Source organism: Nicotiana tabacum, chromosome 22, assembly GCF_000715075.1.
Source record: "Nicotiana tabacum cultivar K326 chromosome 22, ASM71507v2, whole genome shotgun sequence".
Taxonomy (NCBI): domain Eukaryota; kingdom Viridiplantae; phylum Streptophyta; class Magnoliopsida; order Solanales; family Solanaceae; genus Nicotiana; species Nicotiana tabacum.
In genome coordinates, this window is record NC_134101.1 from 139,363,165 (window position 1) to 139,382,707 (window position 19,543).

At 38.1% G+C, this 19,543-nt stretch overlaps 3 protein-coding genes across 3 annotated transcripts; 1 reads left to right on the plus strand and 2 right to left on the minus strand.

Annotated features, from left to right (window-relative positions):
- Positions 1–2,352: 2,352 nt before the first annotated feature.
- LOC107801396 (ABC transporter I family member 19-like) lies at positions 2,353–5,241 on the minus strand. Its single transcript, XM_016624725.2, has 6 exons — positions 5,027–5,241; positions 4,742–4,902; positions 4,276–4,327; positions 3,789–3,925; positions 3,415–3,501; positions 2,353–3,024 (listed from the first exon to the last, which is right to left on the minus strand). The coding sequence occupies exons 1-6, from the start codon at positions 5,160–5,162 to the stop codon at positions 2,737–2,739; spliced, it is 861 nt and encodes a 286-aa protein (XP_016480211.1). The 5' UTR covers positions 5,163–5,241; the 3' UTR covers positions 2,353–2,736.
- Positions 5,242–5,755: 514 nt separating this feature from the next.
- LOC107801393 (protein CHROMATIN REMODELING 8) lies at positions 5,756–14,197 on the plus strand. The gene is made up of 8 exons (XM_075244882.1): positions 5,756–6,286; positions 6,665–6,772; positions 6,908–7,459; positions 7,629–8,037; positions 9,889–10,732; positions 11,166–11,775; positions 12,318–12,767; positions 13,174–14,197. The coding sequence occupies exons 2-8, from the start codon at positions 6,680–6,682 to the stop codon at positions 13,852–13,854; spliced, it is 3,639 nt and encodes a 1,212-aa protein (XP_075100983.1). The 5' UTR covers positions 5,756–6,286; positions 6,665–6,679; the 3' UTR covers positions 13,855–14,197.
- A 1,133-nt stretch (positions 14,198–15,330) lies between these two features.
- LOC107801397 (uncharacterized protein At1g03900-like) lies at positions 15,331–18,893 on the minus strand. The gene is made up of 3 exons (XM_016624726.2): positions 18,323–18,893; positions 17,199–17,474; positions 15,331–15,699 (listed from the first exon to the last, which is right to left on the minus strand). The coding sequence occupies exons 1-3, from the start codon at positions 18,812–18,814 to the stop codon at positions 15,631–15,633; spliced, it is 837 nt and encodes a 278-aa protein (XP_016480212.1). The 5' UTR covers positions 18,815–18,893; the 3' UTR covers positions 15,331–15,630.
- Between the last annotated feature and the right edge of the window lie 650 nt (positions 18,894–19,543).

The following is a 19,543-nucleotide window of genomic DNA, read 5'->3' on the forward strand; positions in this document are numbered from 1 at the left end:
CGGGCAGGCCATATAAAACCTCCACGTCCTGCAGCGTGATAGTGGCCTCGCCAATGGGCAAGTGAAAGGTGTGCGTCTTCGGTTGCCACCGCTCAATCAACGCCATGATTAAAGCCTAGTTGAGCTGCATCCGCCCGATCTCAATAATCCTATAAAATCCCGTATCCTGTAGGCGCTGAACTACACGCTCGTGGAGATCTCTGGGCCTCAAATAATCCCACAGGTCGTCCACTCTCAGTAACTCCCCTTCCCATATACGGGCGGACCTATGATCGACCTGTAGCACTAATATCTCACGAGAATAAGGGCCGGGATGTATAGGCGGCGCGTCCATGTCGTCAACTGTAAATTAAATAACATTAATTAATTTTTAATTATTTAATTGTACAAAGTATATATACCTATTGGGTTCCAGGCTCGGTATTTGAGGCTCAATAGCACCAAACTATCATTAATAATTATTTGTATCAAATTCAATATTTTGATAATTTTGTGTGTGTTTGTTTTAAAAATTTAAATTCTTAATTTTTAATTATTTAATTGTACAAAGTATATATACCTATTGGGTTCCAAGCTCGGTATTTGAGGCCTAGTAGCACCAAACTATCATTAATAATTATGTGTGTCAAATTCAATATTTTGATAATTTTGTGTGTTTGTTTTAAAATTTTAAATTCTTAATTTTTAATTATTTAATTGTACAAAGTATATATACCTATTGGGTTCCAGGCTCGGTATTTGAGGTCCAGTAGCACCAAACTATCATTAATAATTATGTGTGGCAAATTCAATATTTTGATAATTTTGTGTGTGTTTGTTTTAAAAATTTAAATTCTTAATTTTTAATTATTTAATCATACAAATCATATATACCTATTGGGTTCTAGACTCGATATTTGAGGCCCAGTAGCACCAAATTATCATGAATAATTATGTGTGTCAAATTCAATATTTTAATAATTTTGTGTGTGTTTGTTTTAAAAATTTAAATTCTTAATTTTTAATTATTTAATTGTACAAAGTATATACACCTATTAGGTTTAGGTTCGATATTTGAGGCCCGGTAGCACCAAACTATCATTAATAATTATGTGTGTTAAATTCAATATTTTGATAATTTTGTGCGTGTTTGTTTTAAAAATTTAATTGTACAAAGTATATATTTTCATCTACCAATATAAGCAATACTTAAACTACAGAGATTCTACGCTAAAATACTCTACAGTTTACTACGCTAACACGTTCTACAATTTAATACGCTAATAAATAATCTAAACTAAATATAAACAACAAATACATTTTAATCACATAAAATTCACAAAAATACATATAACATACTAGTTTCGCAAAAATAAAATACAAACCGGTATGGAAACAGTAATATCTAAATCCTGATATTAACAAAAAAAATTATTTCTCAATTTTATATTTTTTTAGAACACTAATATCTAAGTTCGGATAAATATAACATACTAGTTTCGCAAATAAAACACAAAACAACATGGAAACACATTCAATCAACTAATAAATATGCATTATTATACAAGTTTCGACATAAAATAAATCGAAATACCTCGATGTAGTGTTTTGCGTGAAAAGTTGAATCCAAAAGAGTGAAACCACAATAATACGATGCTCTACTACGATGTGGGACCTACATTCTTAACGTTTTGTGTAACGGGTGGGGCCCATATATTTTTTTTTACAAAAGACGGGGTGGGGGGTGGGGTGGGGTGGGGGGAACCAGAAATGGCTTAAAAGTAAAAAAATGGGAGAGGCTCGTTTCTGGTCGGGGAAGAAGACGAAGGGCATTATTTAATTAGGGGTATAGCGTGCTGTATTTGTACGTTATATATAGCGTGAATATACAACACGCTATATCTGTGTCAGTCAGTATATATAAGCCAAATTACACCACGCTATACCTTAACGGCAAAAGTTACCGTTAAGGTATATCGTGGTGTAATTTGGTGTTATATATATAAATGTAACTTTTTTTTTACACCTATTTGTGTATCTTTTGTCCAAAAAGATAACAAAAAGGTTCCGGACTCCAATCTTGGCTCTTAAGTTCCAACTTTTAGTACTCTGTAGTTGGTTTATTATGTCATGCTTGTGGAGAAAAAAAAAATTGAGTTGAAATTGAAACAAAGTTGCGAAAGTATGGTTGAAGCTGTTTCCAATAGACCCTCGGTTCAGGAAAGCATAAGCACCACATTGATAGTTACACACAAATACGACGAAAACATTGATACAAGTAATTATTCACCTGTTTATCTTTGATTTGACAAGATTGATTAATTCTGAAACGTGATCAGAGGATTCTGATTGTCCATTGAGTACTCGTTGAAATTACCATCTCAACAACGACTAATATTATCATCTCAACAATGACTGCTTACCTACTAGTAGGTGCAAAATGAATTGATGAATTTGCAGAGTAAAATATGAAGGAAGAAAAAATATTTTGGCAGCTTGGTGTTACATGAAATTGCTTGTGGCTAGTATACATATAGGAATGGAATACTATAATACTTGCACTAAAGGCACATCCTCAGGGCTTCAACATGTAACTTTAACCCGAGTTGCCATAATTCCTACTTTTGAATTCAGCCACGGCCCGTGATACCGACAGCATTACCCGAGCTGCTCATACTGAAGAATGCATAAATCAGCAAAAACAGAACGCATAATTCCTACAAGGTTTTATTCCACTCTGAATACAGAACCCATAAATCAGCGGAAATATGCCATATGTCTAGATGACTGAAACGGAGAAGAGCCAAAAGGAGAGGATTTCTGAACTTTTGGTGGGGCGATAACTGGCTTCTTTTTCTCAATCGTGGTCTCAGACCTCAACCAGTTCTCAACTACTGAAAGCAAATTGGGGGAAGACTTCAACTCGGGAAGCTCAGGTAATTTCTCAGACCTCTTCAGAACTCCATCTTGGATGTAAACAAGATCTGTTGCCCAGGACTCCAGTCCATCAAATATATGTGTTGCATAGACAATAGTAGCTCCTCTCTGTTATCATGACATGGAGCCAGAAAATTAATGTTCTCGCCTGTCTATGATGAATCTTTAGCACAATCAATATCTTAATTGGTTTGCTATATTAATCCCATGCACCACAATGTGGAAGGCATCACAGGTCTGTACTTTAATTGAAGACTACTTAAATGTGATCTAAATTTTCCTATAGGGTTTTGATTCAGGTAGATGCTTTAGGAAAATCTATGATGTCATTGATGACTCCATATGCAGTTTCGATGCTTAGACATGAAGGATCCCCACCCACACACACAGAAAAAAGTATAAATGGAGAATCCGATGGGAGGATTAAACATCCGTTCAGTAACCAACAGTGTAGTTCTAAACCTAGTTGAGTTTTCTCCGCGTTAAAACAATGGATACCTGTTCGCATTCTTCCTTAAAGAAGTCCAACAAATCCATCCTTGCGACAACATCTAAATCAACTGTAACCTCATCCAGCAAAAGAACCTGGATGAAAGTGATTCTCCATTAGCAACAGTCATCAAAGAAGTTAACATGACCCTGCTGACAATTATCAAAGTATGGAAACCATCTCACAGGAAGCATATTGTTTGATTATTAAGTAAACAAAACTTGGACGTGGGCAATAAGAATGAGCACCGGAGCTATTTGAGAAGAATTAATATGGTGAACATACTATAAATATGACCTGTCTACTATGAGATTGGTGGATACATGCATTTTACATTTAACTCTAATACAATCAATCATGAACCTAATGCAACAAAGATTACCTTATAGGGGTGAAGGAGACCCATGCAGATCTGAACTCTGCGTCTCTGACCATCAGATACCTTGTGCATACGCCATTGCAGATCGATATCCAGCAGCTCAATCAACTTCTCTCGCCGAACTGGATCGACTCCTTCGACTAAACCATGACATGAAAACAAAAGAAGTTGAAATTTTATTCAAACTCAACAAGTCAACATTATTGCAGAAGTCATATAGGGAATAGTCATAATTAGTGAATCTCAAAAAGTCCAAAATCCAAATGGAGTCAACAAATTAGCACCTCTATATAACATTCATATTAGTTATATACTCCTAGGTCAGTAGAATGGGCAAGCTGCAACAGAAATCCAAGCGAAAGTAACAAGTTCGAAAAACATTTGAAAGTCTAAAGTTTTAGATAACACATTGATAGATCCAGTAATTGATGAAAAAATGCCATCAGAAGAGTAAAAGAAAAGAGACTTGCAAAATAAAGAGCTTACGCACCTCCAAATATCATATGTTCTGCTGAAAAATCTCCCTGAAGTGGAATCTCTCCCTGAATTTTGGCAAAAATAAAGCCATTCAGAATAGCATTCTACTTAACAAAGTTTGAGATGTTATGCTAGTAAAAAGTTAAAAAAGAAACAAAAGGGAAAGCGTAAATAATGATGGAGACAGCCTAGAAACCTCTAACTAGTAACTACAATCATTTCTGAATAATTTTCAAGTGCATTCCTAGTTCAGGCTGATCCACAATTTTAGTTAGTAGGTGCACATTACTGCATGAAATGCTATATAGCAGCAGTGGGTGATAACTAAGTACTATAAATTACATTTATTCGAAAAACTTGTTCAACTATAGATTTAGCAGATGCCCAAATACTACATTCACCCATGATCACACTGAAAATTCTGAGACAGAACCACAAAAAGGCAGACATGAAAACCAAAACCATTATTCAGTACTTACAGCAGAGCCAACATTTTTGCTCCAGGACTCTCCTAGGTATGCCAAATCACCATCACAGACGAGGTGGGTGTCATGAAAAGCCGAAAAATTCAGCACCTTCACTACATCTCTTCCTCCCACCATATGCTTTCCTGCCAATATCCTCAACAGTGTCGTCTTTCCTGTTCCAATTTAAAAAAAATTGAGGCTCACAACTTGATCTAAATATTTAGGAGTTACATTTGTAAATATTTTTCAATTATATAGACATATTATAGTTGAATGGAAAGTGGTGGTAACACATACCGGATCCATTTGCACCGACAAGGAGACATCGAGATCCGGGAGAAATCTTTAGGCTGAAATCGAAAAAGATAGGACTTTGGAAATCGTAAGAGAATTGCATTCCATTGACTTGAATACTGCTTGATTTTCCCTCCATCTTCTTTCTCTGCTGTTCTTTACCATTTTGCGGGTCTCTTTTATACCCCTTTTTTTAGTCACCTAACTGCTCCTCTGGCAACTGTTCAATTAGAGGTTACCTTGCTGTTTGTATTCCCACCACAAAGACCGGGCAATTCCACTCGGGTCCGATTACCACACTTTTGGAGCTCCGAATTAACAACTTTAGCCACTCTTAACCAGTTTTCATGTTTAAATCTTAAAAATAAAAAGATTTCAGATGAAAGACAATTTTAAAAAAAATAATAATTTAGGCTATTTGGTTTAAATAACAATTCAGCATTTAAAACTATTAGTAGCAAAATTTAGTATTACAAATAATAGGTTAGCCATAAGCATTTGTTATTAATATAGATAAAATTATAAATAGTTCGAATATTATTTTAAATAATATAATAATTTTCACTAATAAAAATATAAATACTCTTTTTGTTAAATTTAACTTCAATTTTTTTTTTTAAAAAAAAAAGTTCAATCGAATATTGTATAAACAGCTATTGAATTTTTCATTTTTGAATGCTAAAAAAGTAGGGTATTGTTGCCCATATAGAACCCCGGAAATTAAATAACGCCATTGGCCAAGGTGAAGGCACGTAACTTGGAGAACAAGGACCCGTTTGGCAGACAATTAAAATGGATCCCCCGAATCCAAGAACCGAAAATGGCGGTCGCCTATCGAAGCATCACGCTCTGACATAAAAGCGCGCCGCGCATTGAAAAGCCAACGATTTTGACGAGAAAAAAAGCAAACGACTTTCATTTCTCCAGTCCCCAAGTTAGGGTTTTGTTTTGTGTCGCTTTTATCAATTCTTCAAACCGAAAGGAGAAATCTCTCGATCGTGATTTGCGAGACTCCAATCGGTTTCTCTAGCACAGTGTCATTGGAGCAAAGTCTAGAAGTATTTTGACTATTCAGGCCCTATGATTTCAATTTTCAGAGTAGCGTAGCTGAATTTTTCGTATTATTATTTGATTAATGGTGTTAAAACAAACAGTGTTACCGGCTATCATTTGGTCACACTAATGTGGATAATGTTTATCAATCAAACGAGCTCAGGACTTTGTAAAGGGAGTTTCGCGGTGTGACTGCTCCTAGTTAATTTGGTAAGTGGACTTTCACCAGCAATTAGCTAATAACGAGGTCAAATATACTTTATTCACAATGTATTCTTCTGGTACCTTCACATGTATCTTATTTTGTTTTCAAATGGAGAAAACGAAAAATACTACCCTATTTGTTTCAATTTATGTGAGGTAATGTGACTTGGCACAGAGGTTAATAATCAAAGAACTGCCTTTGAGACTTGTGGTCTTGAATATGGTATGACATTATTTTGGAACTTTGTGGTCTTAAGCATGTCATAACATTTGTATAACTAACAAATAAGGGGGCATATGGTATGCACAATGCACTAAACTCTTGAATATCTGGAATGAGAATTGTATTGCTGAAAGATGATCTTTTGTCCTTTTCATTTGTAGACAGAAAAAGGAGAAATGGAAGAAGAGGAGGAAGATAAGATTTTACTCAGCAGTTTGGGTGTGACCTCTGCAAATCCTGAAGATATTGAGCATGACATCTTGGAAAAGGTTTGTTCTGCAGAGTTGGTAATGCTGTTTCTCTGTAAATCATTTGGCAGTAGGAGTTTTGCATAGTTTCGTAATATGCTAATGCTATGCAATCTAGTAACTTAATGGAGATGGACCTTTTTCATATATTGGCAGGCAACAAGGCACCCTGGGGAGAGCAATGAAGCTATGGGGAATGCTGAAGAAGAGATAGTGGAAAGAAAGAAAGGCAACGAAGAAGGACAGGATAAGAAATTAGATTTGTATAATAAACTGAGAGCAGTAGAAGTAGAAATAGATGCGATTAAGAGTGGTTTTGAACACTTGGAGCGCTTCAGAAGACATGAGGAGGAAGTCCCAGATACTGATGGTAGCAGCGAGGCAAAGCAGACAGAGAGTGAGCAAAGCGTTATTCAGGCACCTCTGGACGATTCAAACCTTCAACATGCTTTAGCTGATGATCGTCTAAGAAGTCTCCTCAAGACGAAGGCTCAACTTAAGAAAGAACTTTCGGATTTTACTGATGATACTTCGTCTGATGCATTGATACGAGATCTTGTTAAGGATCAACCTGAATTCAAAAGAAAGGTGAAGGAAGTTCAGAAATCAAGCAACAAGAAGAGCAAACGACGGAAGACGACATTGTTGGATGATGATGATGATTTTGATGCAGTGTTAACTGCAGCATCTTCTGGATTTGTTGAAACAGTATGTGGTTTTTTACGAACTGTAAATTGAAAAGATTTTGTAAGGTGGAAGCTACATGTTTGCATTTATGTTTGTACAATAATAAGTAATACTTTGTGCAACGTAAGCATCTATTATCGTACCTTAACATAAGAGCTCTCAAGCTAACTACATATTTTCTCTGTTGTAGGAAAGAGATGCACTGGTAAGGAAAGGAATGTTAACCCCCTTCCACCAGCTCAAAGGCTTTGAACGCCGGGTTCAAGATTCGGAGTCTTTTGGCAGACAAAGTACTGCAGCTGATATAAACAGTAATGACAATGACCTGGCTTCCACCAGTATAGCCAAGGCTGTCCAGTCAATTTCACAGGCAGCTCAAGCTCGTCCAACCACCAAGTTGCTTGATTCTGCTTCATTACCAAAACTTGAGGCACCAACCCACCCTTTCCAAAGACTAAGGAAACCCCTTAAAATCCCTCAATCATTAGAGACTACACCAGAGAAGAATGGAGATGGTACTAGAAAGAAGAAAAGACCATTACCTAGCAAGAAGTGGAGAAAGTTGGCATCTCGGGAGCAAAGACAGAACGAAGGATCAGGTATCTTTATACACATGATTTTTGCTATGCACCTAGGGATTTGGTTTATTCGGTAGGACGCAATGTGTGAAGTGTGGGTTAGGCACGTGTCACGAGCTCGAACCTTATCATTGATTAAACCGTGGTATTTAAGTGGGAGGGAGGGATACTCTCTGATAGGGGTGGGCGTTCGATCACTTCGGTTTTTAGAAGTGGAAAACTGAAATGGAACTGAAATTAATTCGGGTCGGTTTGGTCTGTAGAGTTTGGTTTGGTTTATATCGGTTCTGTTTTACGGTTTGGGCCTTATCAGTTAGGAACTTTTTTTTTTTGGTTTTAGTAAGTCCACTTTGATACTAGTCGCTAGGTAGCGGATGACTATTTTAGCCTGCTTTGGTTTATGACGGTTTTATTTCAAGGGCATAAGCTGGTCAGCAATGACGGTTTTATTTCAAGGGCATAAGCTAGTTGGCAAATTGATTTAAGGAAGAAGGATCATAATAACACTTAAAACACCACCTCACAAATTAATAAACAAAATTCCATACATTCTCAAGATAAAATCAATAAACAAATACAATCAACTAAACAACATAGAACAAAATACGTAGAAAAATGATAAGAAAGCAGTGACTTTGAAATCTATAGGTCGAGAGGAGAGAGTACAGATCTCGAAGGCTGGGCTGCTTCAGAACATAATATCGAGCAGAGCCGCTTACTCAGATGCCAAGCCATAAGTATCTTACATGGACTGGAGGAGCAAAATCCCACTAGTGGGGTCTGGGGAGGGTAGAGTGTATGCGACCTTACCCCTACCCCGGAAGGGTAGAGAGTCACCAGCAAAGGCGATTTATTATTTCGTGGGCTGAAGTCTGAAGACTGTGAACTTCTTGGCGGCAACTTTAGATGGTGACAGGGAGGAAGAGTAGAAGTGCAAGCTTCATCTTCTAAAGCTTGAGAGAATTAAGGTTTACTTGTTAATGGAAGAAGAATTGTAGTTGATCAGGCAATATTGTAACCTCAGGAAGAGAAAACTTAGAGGATCGATGGAAGGCTGAATACAATTTGATATTTCGAAGGCTGAGCAGCTAAAGAGAAGACTTGAAAAGTTCTCAAAAACCCGTGAACTTTTAAAAATCTAAAGCTTGAAACCAGCCACCGAACTGAAGTTATGAAAAATTAATCCTGAACCGACTGAATAAACCAAAACCGACACAAAAACCGAAAATCTTGGTTAGGTCGATTCTTTCGGTTTTATGCTACCTGTACTCTCCGAGTTCCGGACTTATGTGCACAATTGGGTTGATTATCACAAAATATATTATCAGTATGTGTGTACTGATATTGTTAATAAATTGCAAACAGATTGCTATTTCGTGATATATTCTCCCTCCCTTCCTGTATAAGTATTTGGTTTTGTTTGCTCCTGATATATTTTCCTCCCGACATGAATAACTTCATAGTGCCGATCTGTTAGTTAACCTTTGCCTATAGGTGCCAACAGCATGTAGTCTGTTTATTCTAGTGACAAGGTAGGATAGATAAGCTTACATGGTCCATCGCAAGAACTCATATCGGTTTCATGTTTTTGACTAATTTTTGTTAAGTCTGATGTAGTCGTCTAAGTACAATGATAGGTGAGCTTGATAGAAACTCTATCTCTTAATTCCAGTTTAGATGTCAAATATTTAGGCCTTAAGTTTGGAATCTTTCTGTATTTTGCTATATGCTTTCTCAAATGTTTTGGTGTCCAAGCAGAAAGATCTTTTTCGGGATGGGGGAGGGGGGTGGTGTTAATATTCACATATGAACATCATATGAACATCATACAGATATATATAAAAGGTACTAAAGTCTCTTTATCTGCTGAAGATGTCAATACCTCCAGTCATGAGGACAACCAAGGGGATATTGAAGATGTAGAACCTCCTTTTGTGGCACTTGAAGGTGGATTCAGAATCCCGGAAGCTATCTTTAACAGTCTTTTTGACTATCAGAAGGTTGGTGTACAGTGGCTGTGGGAACTTCACTGTCAAAGAGCTGGTGGGATAATTGGAGATGAGATGGGTCTTGGTAAAACCGTACAGGTTTTATCTTTTCTCGGATCACTGCATTTTAGCAATATGTATAAGCCAAGCATTATAATTTGTCCAGTCACTCTTTTGAGGCAATGGAAGAGGGAAGCTAAAAAATGGTATCCCAGCTTCCACGTGGAGATATTACATGATTCAGCTCATGATCTATCAAGTAAAAAGAAGCAAGCAGATTCTGAAAGTGACTATGAAAGCGAAGATCTGCTTGACAGTGAGACTGAAGGAAACACATCTTCGAGGACTTCCAAAAAATGGGATCCTGTGATAGCTCGTGTTGTAAGATCAAATTCTGGACTATTGATCACTACTTATGAGCAACTCCGTATATTAGGAGAGAAATTACTTGACATCGAATGGGGTTATGCAGTGTTAGATGAAGGACATCGAATTCGGAATCCAAATGCTGAAGTTACTCTTGTATGCAAGCAGCTCCAGACTGTTCACCGTATCATAATGACAGGGGCCCCAATTCAAAACAAGCTGAGTGAACTGTGGTCATTGTTTGATTTTGTCTTCCCTGGAAAGTTGGGAGTTCTACCTGTGTTTGAGGCTGAATTTGCTGTTCCCATATCTGTTGGGGGGTATGCTAATGCAACACCCTTGCAAGTTTCCACAGCTTACAGGTTGGCGTTTTATCCCACAGTAGAGTTTATGTAGGTTTCTGTAGTTACTTTCTCCTTTTGATATTTGGTTATCATCTGAGTCGGAGGCAAAGGGACTATCTATGTTTTGTATTTTTTTCCTATTTTTATTCATGTTATTATATATAATTCTAGATGAACTTATGGAAATGAAGAAGAAGGAAATCTGTAGTAGTCCATGACAACTGATTGTCCCCCTTGCCTCGGCTCTTGAGAGGGCAGAAGTAAACTAAAAGAAAGCTAAAAATGGGAAAATACTGATTAGAACTTGTAGTGCTTGTAATCTTCTAAATTTATTGCTAACCCTGGTTTAATTGGCACATGTTGGACCCTTGAGGGATCTGGGGTGGTCCTCATAGGGGATGTGGCATTGAGTTTTTGGTTCGTTATGTGGCTTTGCTCTGTTGATATGCAGATGCGCTGTGGTGTTGCGTGACTTAATCATGCCTTACCTCCTCCGGCGGATGAAAGCTGATGTCAACGCTCATCTCACTAAGAAAACTGAGCATGTCCTCTTCTGCAGCCTCACACCAGAGCAGCGATCTGTTTACCGAGCTTTTCTTGCTAGCTCTGAGGTTGAACAGATCTTTGATGGGAACAGGAATTCTCTGTATGGAATTGATGTAATGCGGAAAATTTGCAACCATCCCGATCTTCTCGAGAGAGAACACTCCTGTAGAGATCCAGACTATGGAAATCCTGAACGCAGTGGGAAAATGAAAGTTGTTGCAGAAGTGCTTAAGGTATGGAAAGAACAGGGGCACCGTGTTCTCCTTTTTTCTCAAACTCAACAGATGCTTGATATTTTTGAGAGATTTCTCGTTACTTGTGAGTACAATTATAGGCGAATGGATGGTGTCACTCCTGTAAAGCAGAGGATGGCTTTGATAGATGAATTTAACAATACAGATGATATTTTCATCTTCATCTTGACAACAAAAGTTGGTGGTCTGGGGACAAACTTGACAGGAGCTAACAGAGTAATCATTTTTGATCCTGACTGGAACCCATCAACTGACATGCAGGTACTTCTACTCTTATCCTCTTATTGATTTTCCAATCATGAAGAGAATTAGATTCTTGGTCTTTCAAGAACACGCTGTTTTGTGTTGTTGGAATCCAATTATTGCTTCTGATACTTTAGCCCCTTGACTAATGGTGCTTAGCAAATTTCATTCTATTAAGTTTCTGGTGAAACTTGGTCTGGCAATGGAGTCATTCTCTACATGCAAGAGAATCTCCTGGAAATTATAGGGTAAAAACTATATATATATATATGAGAAATTTTGAAAATGTTGAATTAACAATACCTGGTCCCCTATTAAGCGTCTACCTTCTGTTGAAGATCTGAGGTACAAGTAAAGAACAACTTAAAGCTGTCATCAGTCTTACTGTTTCTCACACACACACACACACACACACACACACACAAGGAGAGGAGAGGTGTATTGAGTTCTATTGAGCTAAGGTGCACGTCTAAGTAATTTTTTCTGGATAATGTGGATGTCTAAGTAATTAATTGATATTTGCTCAACGTGTTTAATTGGGACCCCTTTACATAGGACAGGCCCGGGAGCGTGCTTGGCGAATTGGTCAAAAAAAGGATGTTACAGTGTATCGATTGATTACCCGAGGAACCATAGAGGAGAAGGTGTATCATCGACAGATTTACAAGCACTTTCTTACCAACAAAATATTGAAGAACCCACAGCAAAGAAGATTTTTCAAAGCAAGAGATATGAAGGACCTATTTACATTAAATGATGATGAAAATGGGGGATCTACAGAAACATCTAGCATTTTCAGCCAGGTATCTGAAGATGTGAACATTGTTGGGGTCCCAGGTAATCAAGACAAACAATCTTTTAAAGCAACGGCAGAAAAGGATGATGATTCCAATATTGGCGGGGGCAATAACTCAAAAACCAAGGGAAAAGCGGGAGATGGTAACAGCAATGGAGAGTTAGATGGAGAAGCAAGCATCCTGCGGAGTCTTTTTGATGCTCATGGGATCCATGTAAGCCCTCTATTTTGGCTAGTCAATGCACAGTAGGCTTCGTATTCCCAGCCACCCCCAGTCCAGATGTCACTGTCTGCTGTTGATGCTCATTAGATCAAGTTGATCACCGTGTGCAAATGCTTTAGATTTTTTGACCTTATTTTCTGTCTTTTTTTTTTTTTTTTTGGTTTGGTTTGGGGTGTTTTTTTTTGTGTTTGTTGTGGGAGGGGGTTGGGGTTCTTTAATCAGTTATCTTGTGGGTTTGGATTTGATTTAAAAATTAGGTACACCAATTTCTATTTCAACGTCATGTTAAGCCAGTTTTTGAGTTAAATTTTGCTATGTTTATTATATTCCATTTCTTACCTTTATTTCAGTCATTTCTTTGTTTTACTTGCCTTATTTATCTTTTGTGTTTTGCCAGAGTGCGATGAATCATGATGCTATCATGAATGCTCATGATGAAGAGAAGTTGAAGCTAGAGGAGCAGGCATCCCAAGTAGCTCAGAGAGCTGCAGAAGCACTGCGACAGTCAAGAATGCTTCGAAGTCGAGAAAATGTAGCAGTGCCAACTTGGACTGGCAAATCAGGAGCTGCTGGGGGGCCATCATCTGTTAAAAGGAAATTTGGTTCTACTGTTAATCCTCAATTAACCAGTAAGTCATCTGAAGAATCACTGAATGACTCTGCTAGTAGGGCAAATGCTTTTGCTGCTGGGGCATCTGCTGGAAAAGCATTATCTTCAGCGGAGTTATTGGCTAGGATTAGGGGGAACCAAGAGAAAGCCGTTAGTGATGGACTTGTGCATCAGTTTGGTATGTCGGCTTCAACCTCAAACGGCAGAGCAGGTTCTCTAAATAATGGGCATCGGAGTGCATCTAGCAGCTACGTAGTTCAGCCAGAGGTGTTGGTTCGCCAGATCTGCACGTTTATACAACAGAGAGGTGGGAAAACCAATTCAGCTAGCATTGTAGATCATTTCAGGGACCGGGTACCATCAAAGGATCTGCCACTGTTCAAGAATCTTTTGAAGGAAATAGCGACTCTGGATAAAAACCCTAGTGGATCTTTTTGGGTGTTAAAGCCTGAATATCAGGATCAGTAGCCTCTTCCAGTCTTCCTAGTTCTAACATATGATCCGTAAACTCCACTTTTGCGCTTTTTCAGAAATGAGATACCATATAAGCTAGAAACATCTCAAATGATTCAAAGTTCATTTTGCAGTTAAAAGTTTGTCATTCCTTCTGGGGTCAGGGTTGTTCATTAGGCTGAGAGACTTTCCTTTTTCGTTCTCAGCATCTTTGGTCAGTATAGCACTCTAGGTGGTTGGACCTATGTGCAGTGTACATAGTTGGGTCATTTTTTTGCTTCCCATAAATCATTGATTTTTCTTTGTAACAGGGAATAGTTGGTGCTCCAGAAATGAAGCTGTGCAAGAATTTTTTTTCTTTTGATTTGTCTTACACAGTAGCTACTCGTTTCATTAGACTGCTGTATGCATTTGAGGCACTATGGAGGTTCATGCTTGCATTGCCTGACTAACCTAACCAATGGACTTAATGCTTGTTATTCTTTTAACTTGTAACACGTAACTTTTGCTGCCGTTGAGCTGGTATTTTAGCAGGTCGACTTTTATTTGGTTGCAATTGATATGGTTGAACTTTGGATGATCGAGCAAAGTCAGAAAATTTAGTTATTACCTGTAAGAGGTTTGGAAGCATTTCAGTTACTTAAAGCCTGTGAAGGAACAATTTCTTCCTTGAGAGTGCTATAGAATTCAACTTTTTATTGTTTTGTTGAAGTTCTATGGATCAGTACATTGGGTGCAAGTTAATAGACAGTTAGCAGAGGAACAACATCGTCTAGTCATTCACCCAAAAAAAGAAAAAAAAAGAAAGAGGAAATGAAATTTGAGGAATTTGGGAAATTTGTTCTATGGGGGTACCCAATAGGAAAGCTGGGAACACCTGTAGATCCCAAATGAGAACAACAAAGAAAAATATGAAGGTGGAGGTCTTATACATACACTATAAATCCACAGTTTTCTTGAGGAACATCTTTCGAAAACTTTAAAATCCAAATTTTATTTATATTTAATGATCGAGTAACTTAATTTTCTTATGGTTCGAAAGAAATAGTAATCATTTCACATTGCACTTATGTTGTCTTAGCAGAACCATAACAACCTATCGTAGTTTTCATTATTTGTTTGACACATTTGTAGTTTTTGTACTTTTGTGGCACTGATTGACAGACGTACAGATGGAAGACAAATTTTACAAAGAGTAGGTGTAGCTATTTTGCACTAAGATGCCAGCTCGAGAAAATGATCAAAATCATCCTTAATGTACGGGGGTTGGATTATTTTGGTCCTTGATATAAAAACCACTTAACAGAAATAGTCCTTAATATATGTCAAAAGTTAATCGGTTTGCTCCTAAACCCTAAATCTATTCGAGTTTTAACAGTTCTATTCTCTCCTCTCTTCTCCACCGATTTCGAATTATGCCGCCACTGAGTTATAAAAGAAAGAAATAAACACAACAAATAAAAAGCATCTCGGACTTGAAGTCTTATATTGTTTGTAATACATAAACACTACGTTCTGAAAATCATGTCACTGCAAGAAATATGTTACTTCGGGAAAGCTCGACAGACGTTTGTGTAAACGGTAAAATAAGATATTTTCCTTATTGCATGTAATACAGAGACTTAATTCAGATGTCAAGCAAGTACATTAACATATTCCATTGCAATTATCTTCCAAAATGTGAGGGAAAAAACCACCATGAAATTTCTCTTCCATTTTCTGAATCTCGATCTATTTTTCTATGGTAATACAACAGCGATCATACATGTCAGCCATATTTAATACACAAAATTAAAATGCTGCCCATCCAGCTGCTGTGGTTTTACTTGATCCGGATCCCGTGGCTGAAGGCAGGCTCCTCTGTAGATGCCAATAAGGATATTTGCTATTAGAAGACTTGCTCATTTTAACATCAAATAATCTCTCATAGCGCAGTGCCGCAGTCATAGTAAATAGGTAAAAAGCAGATATCACATGGATCATAAGGTTATATAAATCAAAACTGACATACCATAAAGCTAGTGATTTTATGGTGTGCCTCACACAACTGACATTAGTTGAGACTTATATTTATCTCATACATTTGTGGACCCATATCTTACACATTTGGGTCCACAAAATTCTGGGACCACAAAGTTGTGAGACAAAAAAGAGGACTCACACAACTAGTGTCAGGTGTGTGAAACACACAATAAAATTTTTCCCAACGCTATAGGTTTAGAAACCATATAACCATTGAACCTTATGTTCCAATCAACAATTGGTTTTATAGAGCGGTGGTTAGACCGGCCATGTTGTATGAGGCTGAGTGTTAGCCAGTTAAGAACTCACATATCCAGAAGATGAAAGTAGCAGAAATGAGGATGTTGAGGTGGATGTGCGGGCACACTAGGATGGATAAGATTAAGACTAAAGATATTTGGGAGAAGATGGGCGTGACTCCCATGGATGGCAAGATGCGGAAGCGAGACTCAGATGGTTCGGGCACGTACAAAGGAGAAGCCCAGCTGCCTTGGTAAGGAGGTGCGCGCGGTTGGCATTGGTGGGTACGGGGAGAGGTAGAAGGTGGCCTAAGAAATATTGAGGAGATGTGACTAGGTGGGATATGGCAAGTCTTCAGATCTCCGAGGACATGACTCTCGATAGGAAGCTGTGGAGGTCGAGCATTAAGGTTATAGGTTATGAGGTAGTCATGCATATTTCTAACACGTACCAGTGTGAGGCTAGGCTGATAGGATTTTGTCTTAGACTGCTAATGGTCAATATTGTATTCACTACTCTTCCGTTTTCATAGTGCCGAGTCTTATTTACTGGTTCTTGTGATGTTATTATTTCTATGGTTTTTGTTGATAGTACTGATATATTGTCTCTTTTCGTCTTCTTGAGCCGAGGGTCTATCGGAAACATCCTCTCTACCCTCTCAGGGTAGAGGTAAGGTCTGCGTACACACTACCCTCCCCAGACCCCACTTATGGAATTTTACTGGGTCATTGTTGTTGTTGTTCCAATCAATAATTGAGACAGCATATTTTTTGTTGTTTTTGGATAGAGCAACCTATGTTCCATAGGTATCTTCAATAAACTCTTTTGTAAAATTAGCACACTGAAGATACCTTTTAATTCCAACACTTATGATAAGATTTGTCATCAATATTTGCAGAAGCACATCAGGCAACAATAGTAAAACCAAGTGGATAAAAAAATATCAAAGGTCTGTTAGGATGTTTTGTTGATCAAAGTCCTTGTTAGCTATTACTTCTTGACTGAAGGTGCACTAACAAAGGCTTGGGACTTAAGGTTTAGTAATATGCAAAGAGCGACCTTCACAAGGAGCATTGAACAGGTTGATAAGAAAGTACCTCAATTTCAGTGAGATCTGAAAGCGGATCAGTGGAATGCTTGGTGTTTTCCTTTAGAGCAATACTGGGAGAGGTAGAAGTCTTCCGAGCAGTAGCTGGATCATTTGGAGGGGGTGGAAGAGGAGACCTAATCTTGTTACCTCCACTGGGCGGAGGTGCAAGTGCTGGAGTTTTTTTCACAGCTCCTGTAGTTCCAGCCGCCAATCCCACAGCCGAAAGCATGCCTGTCCCACTAGATGGTTTGTTCTTCACACTTATCCGGATTGTTTCACCTTCCTAGACACCAAACTACCAAAAGTTATTCCCTTAAATAGCAAAGATTGTTATCAGGATAATCCAATGATGACAACAACTACTACTATAATTAATTCTAAACGCAAGTATTGACACAAATCATTAATCTTGACATGAACATATTGCTATATCAAATACTGGGACAGAGCTAGCAACATTAAATCCGACCGAGAAGATCAAGGAACTGGAGAAATGAAGAGCATAACAAGAAAACCAATTCAATGAAACAAATTATACGGCAGGCATCCACATAACATCATAGTTTTCCTTGTACCAGTACTTAGAACTACTAAAAAACAAACACCCAATAAGATGAATACGACCGATTAAGAATCAAACAGACCAAGTAATTTTATGCTCCCAAACACTAGCAAAAAGAAAAGGTGTAGTCATGGTAAAAAGAATCTCCAAGGCTCTAAGTTAACAAATAGATGCGTGAAGCATACTAGATTTGCACAATTAAGCTCATCTTATCGTTTGCCTCAGCGCAAGCTGCTCAGATTCATCCTATATTAGCTCAACTCCAAGTTAAGCTGTATACTGCCATTCAAATCCTACTTAGCTATATCTCTAAACCCCGCCTTTCATTCAATTACAAACACATTAATCAAAAGCATCTAAGCAATTCTAAGTTCAATGAATCCAGATTAGCAGAATGACTGATATTCCTTGCTAATTATCAGAAAATCACTTATTCACAAACTTCCAGAAAACGATTATAGCTCAAATGCATACGATTTAGGTTAAGTTACTACTCAATTATCCTTCTTAAGCAACTGAATCACCAAACTGAAAAGAAAATTTAATTATTACAGACGAAGTTAGAATACCTTTAATCGGTGATTAACAGCAGGATGAATATCAATGTGATTATCATCACCAGCCTCACCATCTCCAACTTCCTTGTCATTCTCTCTCTTCACATACTTGTCATGATCAGACAAAGCCACATTAAAATCGAATGCTTCATTCCTTTCATTAAACCCTAGCCCGATGAACGCGTGCTTCCCTCTCCCATCCTCGATCTTCAACACGAAGTACCTCGACGAGTCGAGCACCGATTCAACCGAGCTCTCTCTCTGTCCCGGCGGCACGAAACACGCCGCGAACAGCTCGCCGGAGTTCGGATCCTCGAGTCGGATCTCGCATCGTTCCTTGCACGATACGACCCGGAGCCGACCCGTCCAGATCTTGTCGGATTGTAGCCATTCGCCGCACTTGTAACCACCACTCGTCGGACGTGGTGGGATTTTGTAAACGGACACCTCACGCACCACCAGGAGCGTGTGCTCAAACGACTCTTCGTCTTCTTCAAACGACATTGCTTTGTAGATCAAAGAGCTTCAGTTTTTCTCAGGCGTTTGAGTTCAGAATTTTTGGAGTGAAGAAGGAAGGTGACGTTTGGTAGGAGAGACGTGTTGGACTGAGTTCAATTACTTATTTGCCCTCATTTATTTTTCATTATTCCTTTTAAGTCCCTGATTTTTCCGCGTTCTTTATAAGAAACCCTAAGGACTGTTCTGTGTCAATTATTAGCTCCATTAACCGGCGAAGCAGCTCAGGTACTTGCTAGGGTTTTAGTACTACAACTTTTTTGCAGTATTTGTTTGCTCTGTAATTCTGAGGTTTCTTGTTTACTGTTGTTGTCTGTAAACAGGTGAAAATTTAGCGAGGATGTATCTCCAGTTTTACATCAATGAGAATGGTGACAAAGTTTACACCACTAAGGTATTTCTCTTCTGCAAAATCATTTTTACTAGTCTTAATGAGTACTCTGTTTTTCTTTATGCTTCACAAGTTGACAGTTTCATAGGAGGTTTGCGAGCTTTTTCCATCTCCCTTTACTCATTTTATGATAGGGAAACTCCGTTTTTCGTTTGTATTGGACTTGAACAAAGCTTTGTCATGTTTTGAAAGGGGACGCTATCGGAACATGTCAGCTTACCATGTCTTTTCAGTCAAAATTCTTTAATGTATTAAGTATTAGCACAAAATCATGGCACACCCAATTAATGACATAACTGATTATTTGAGATCCAGTAACTGTTATA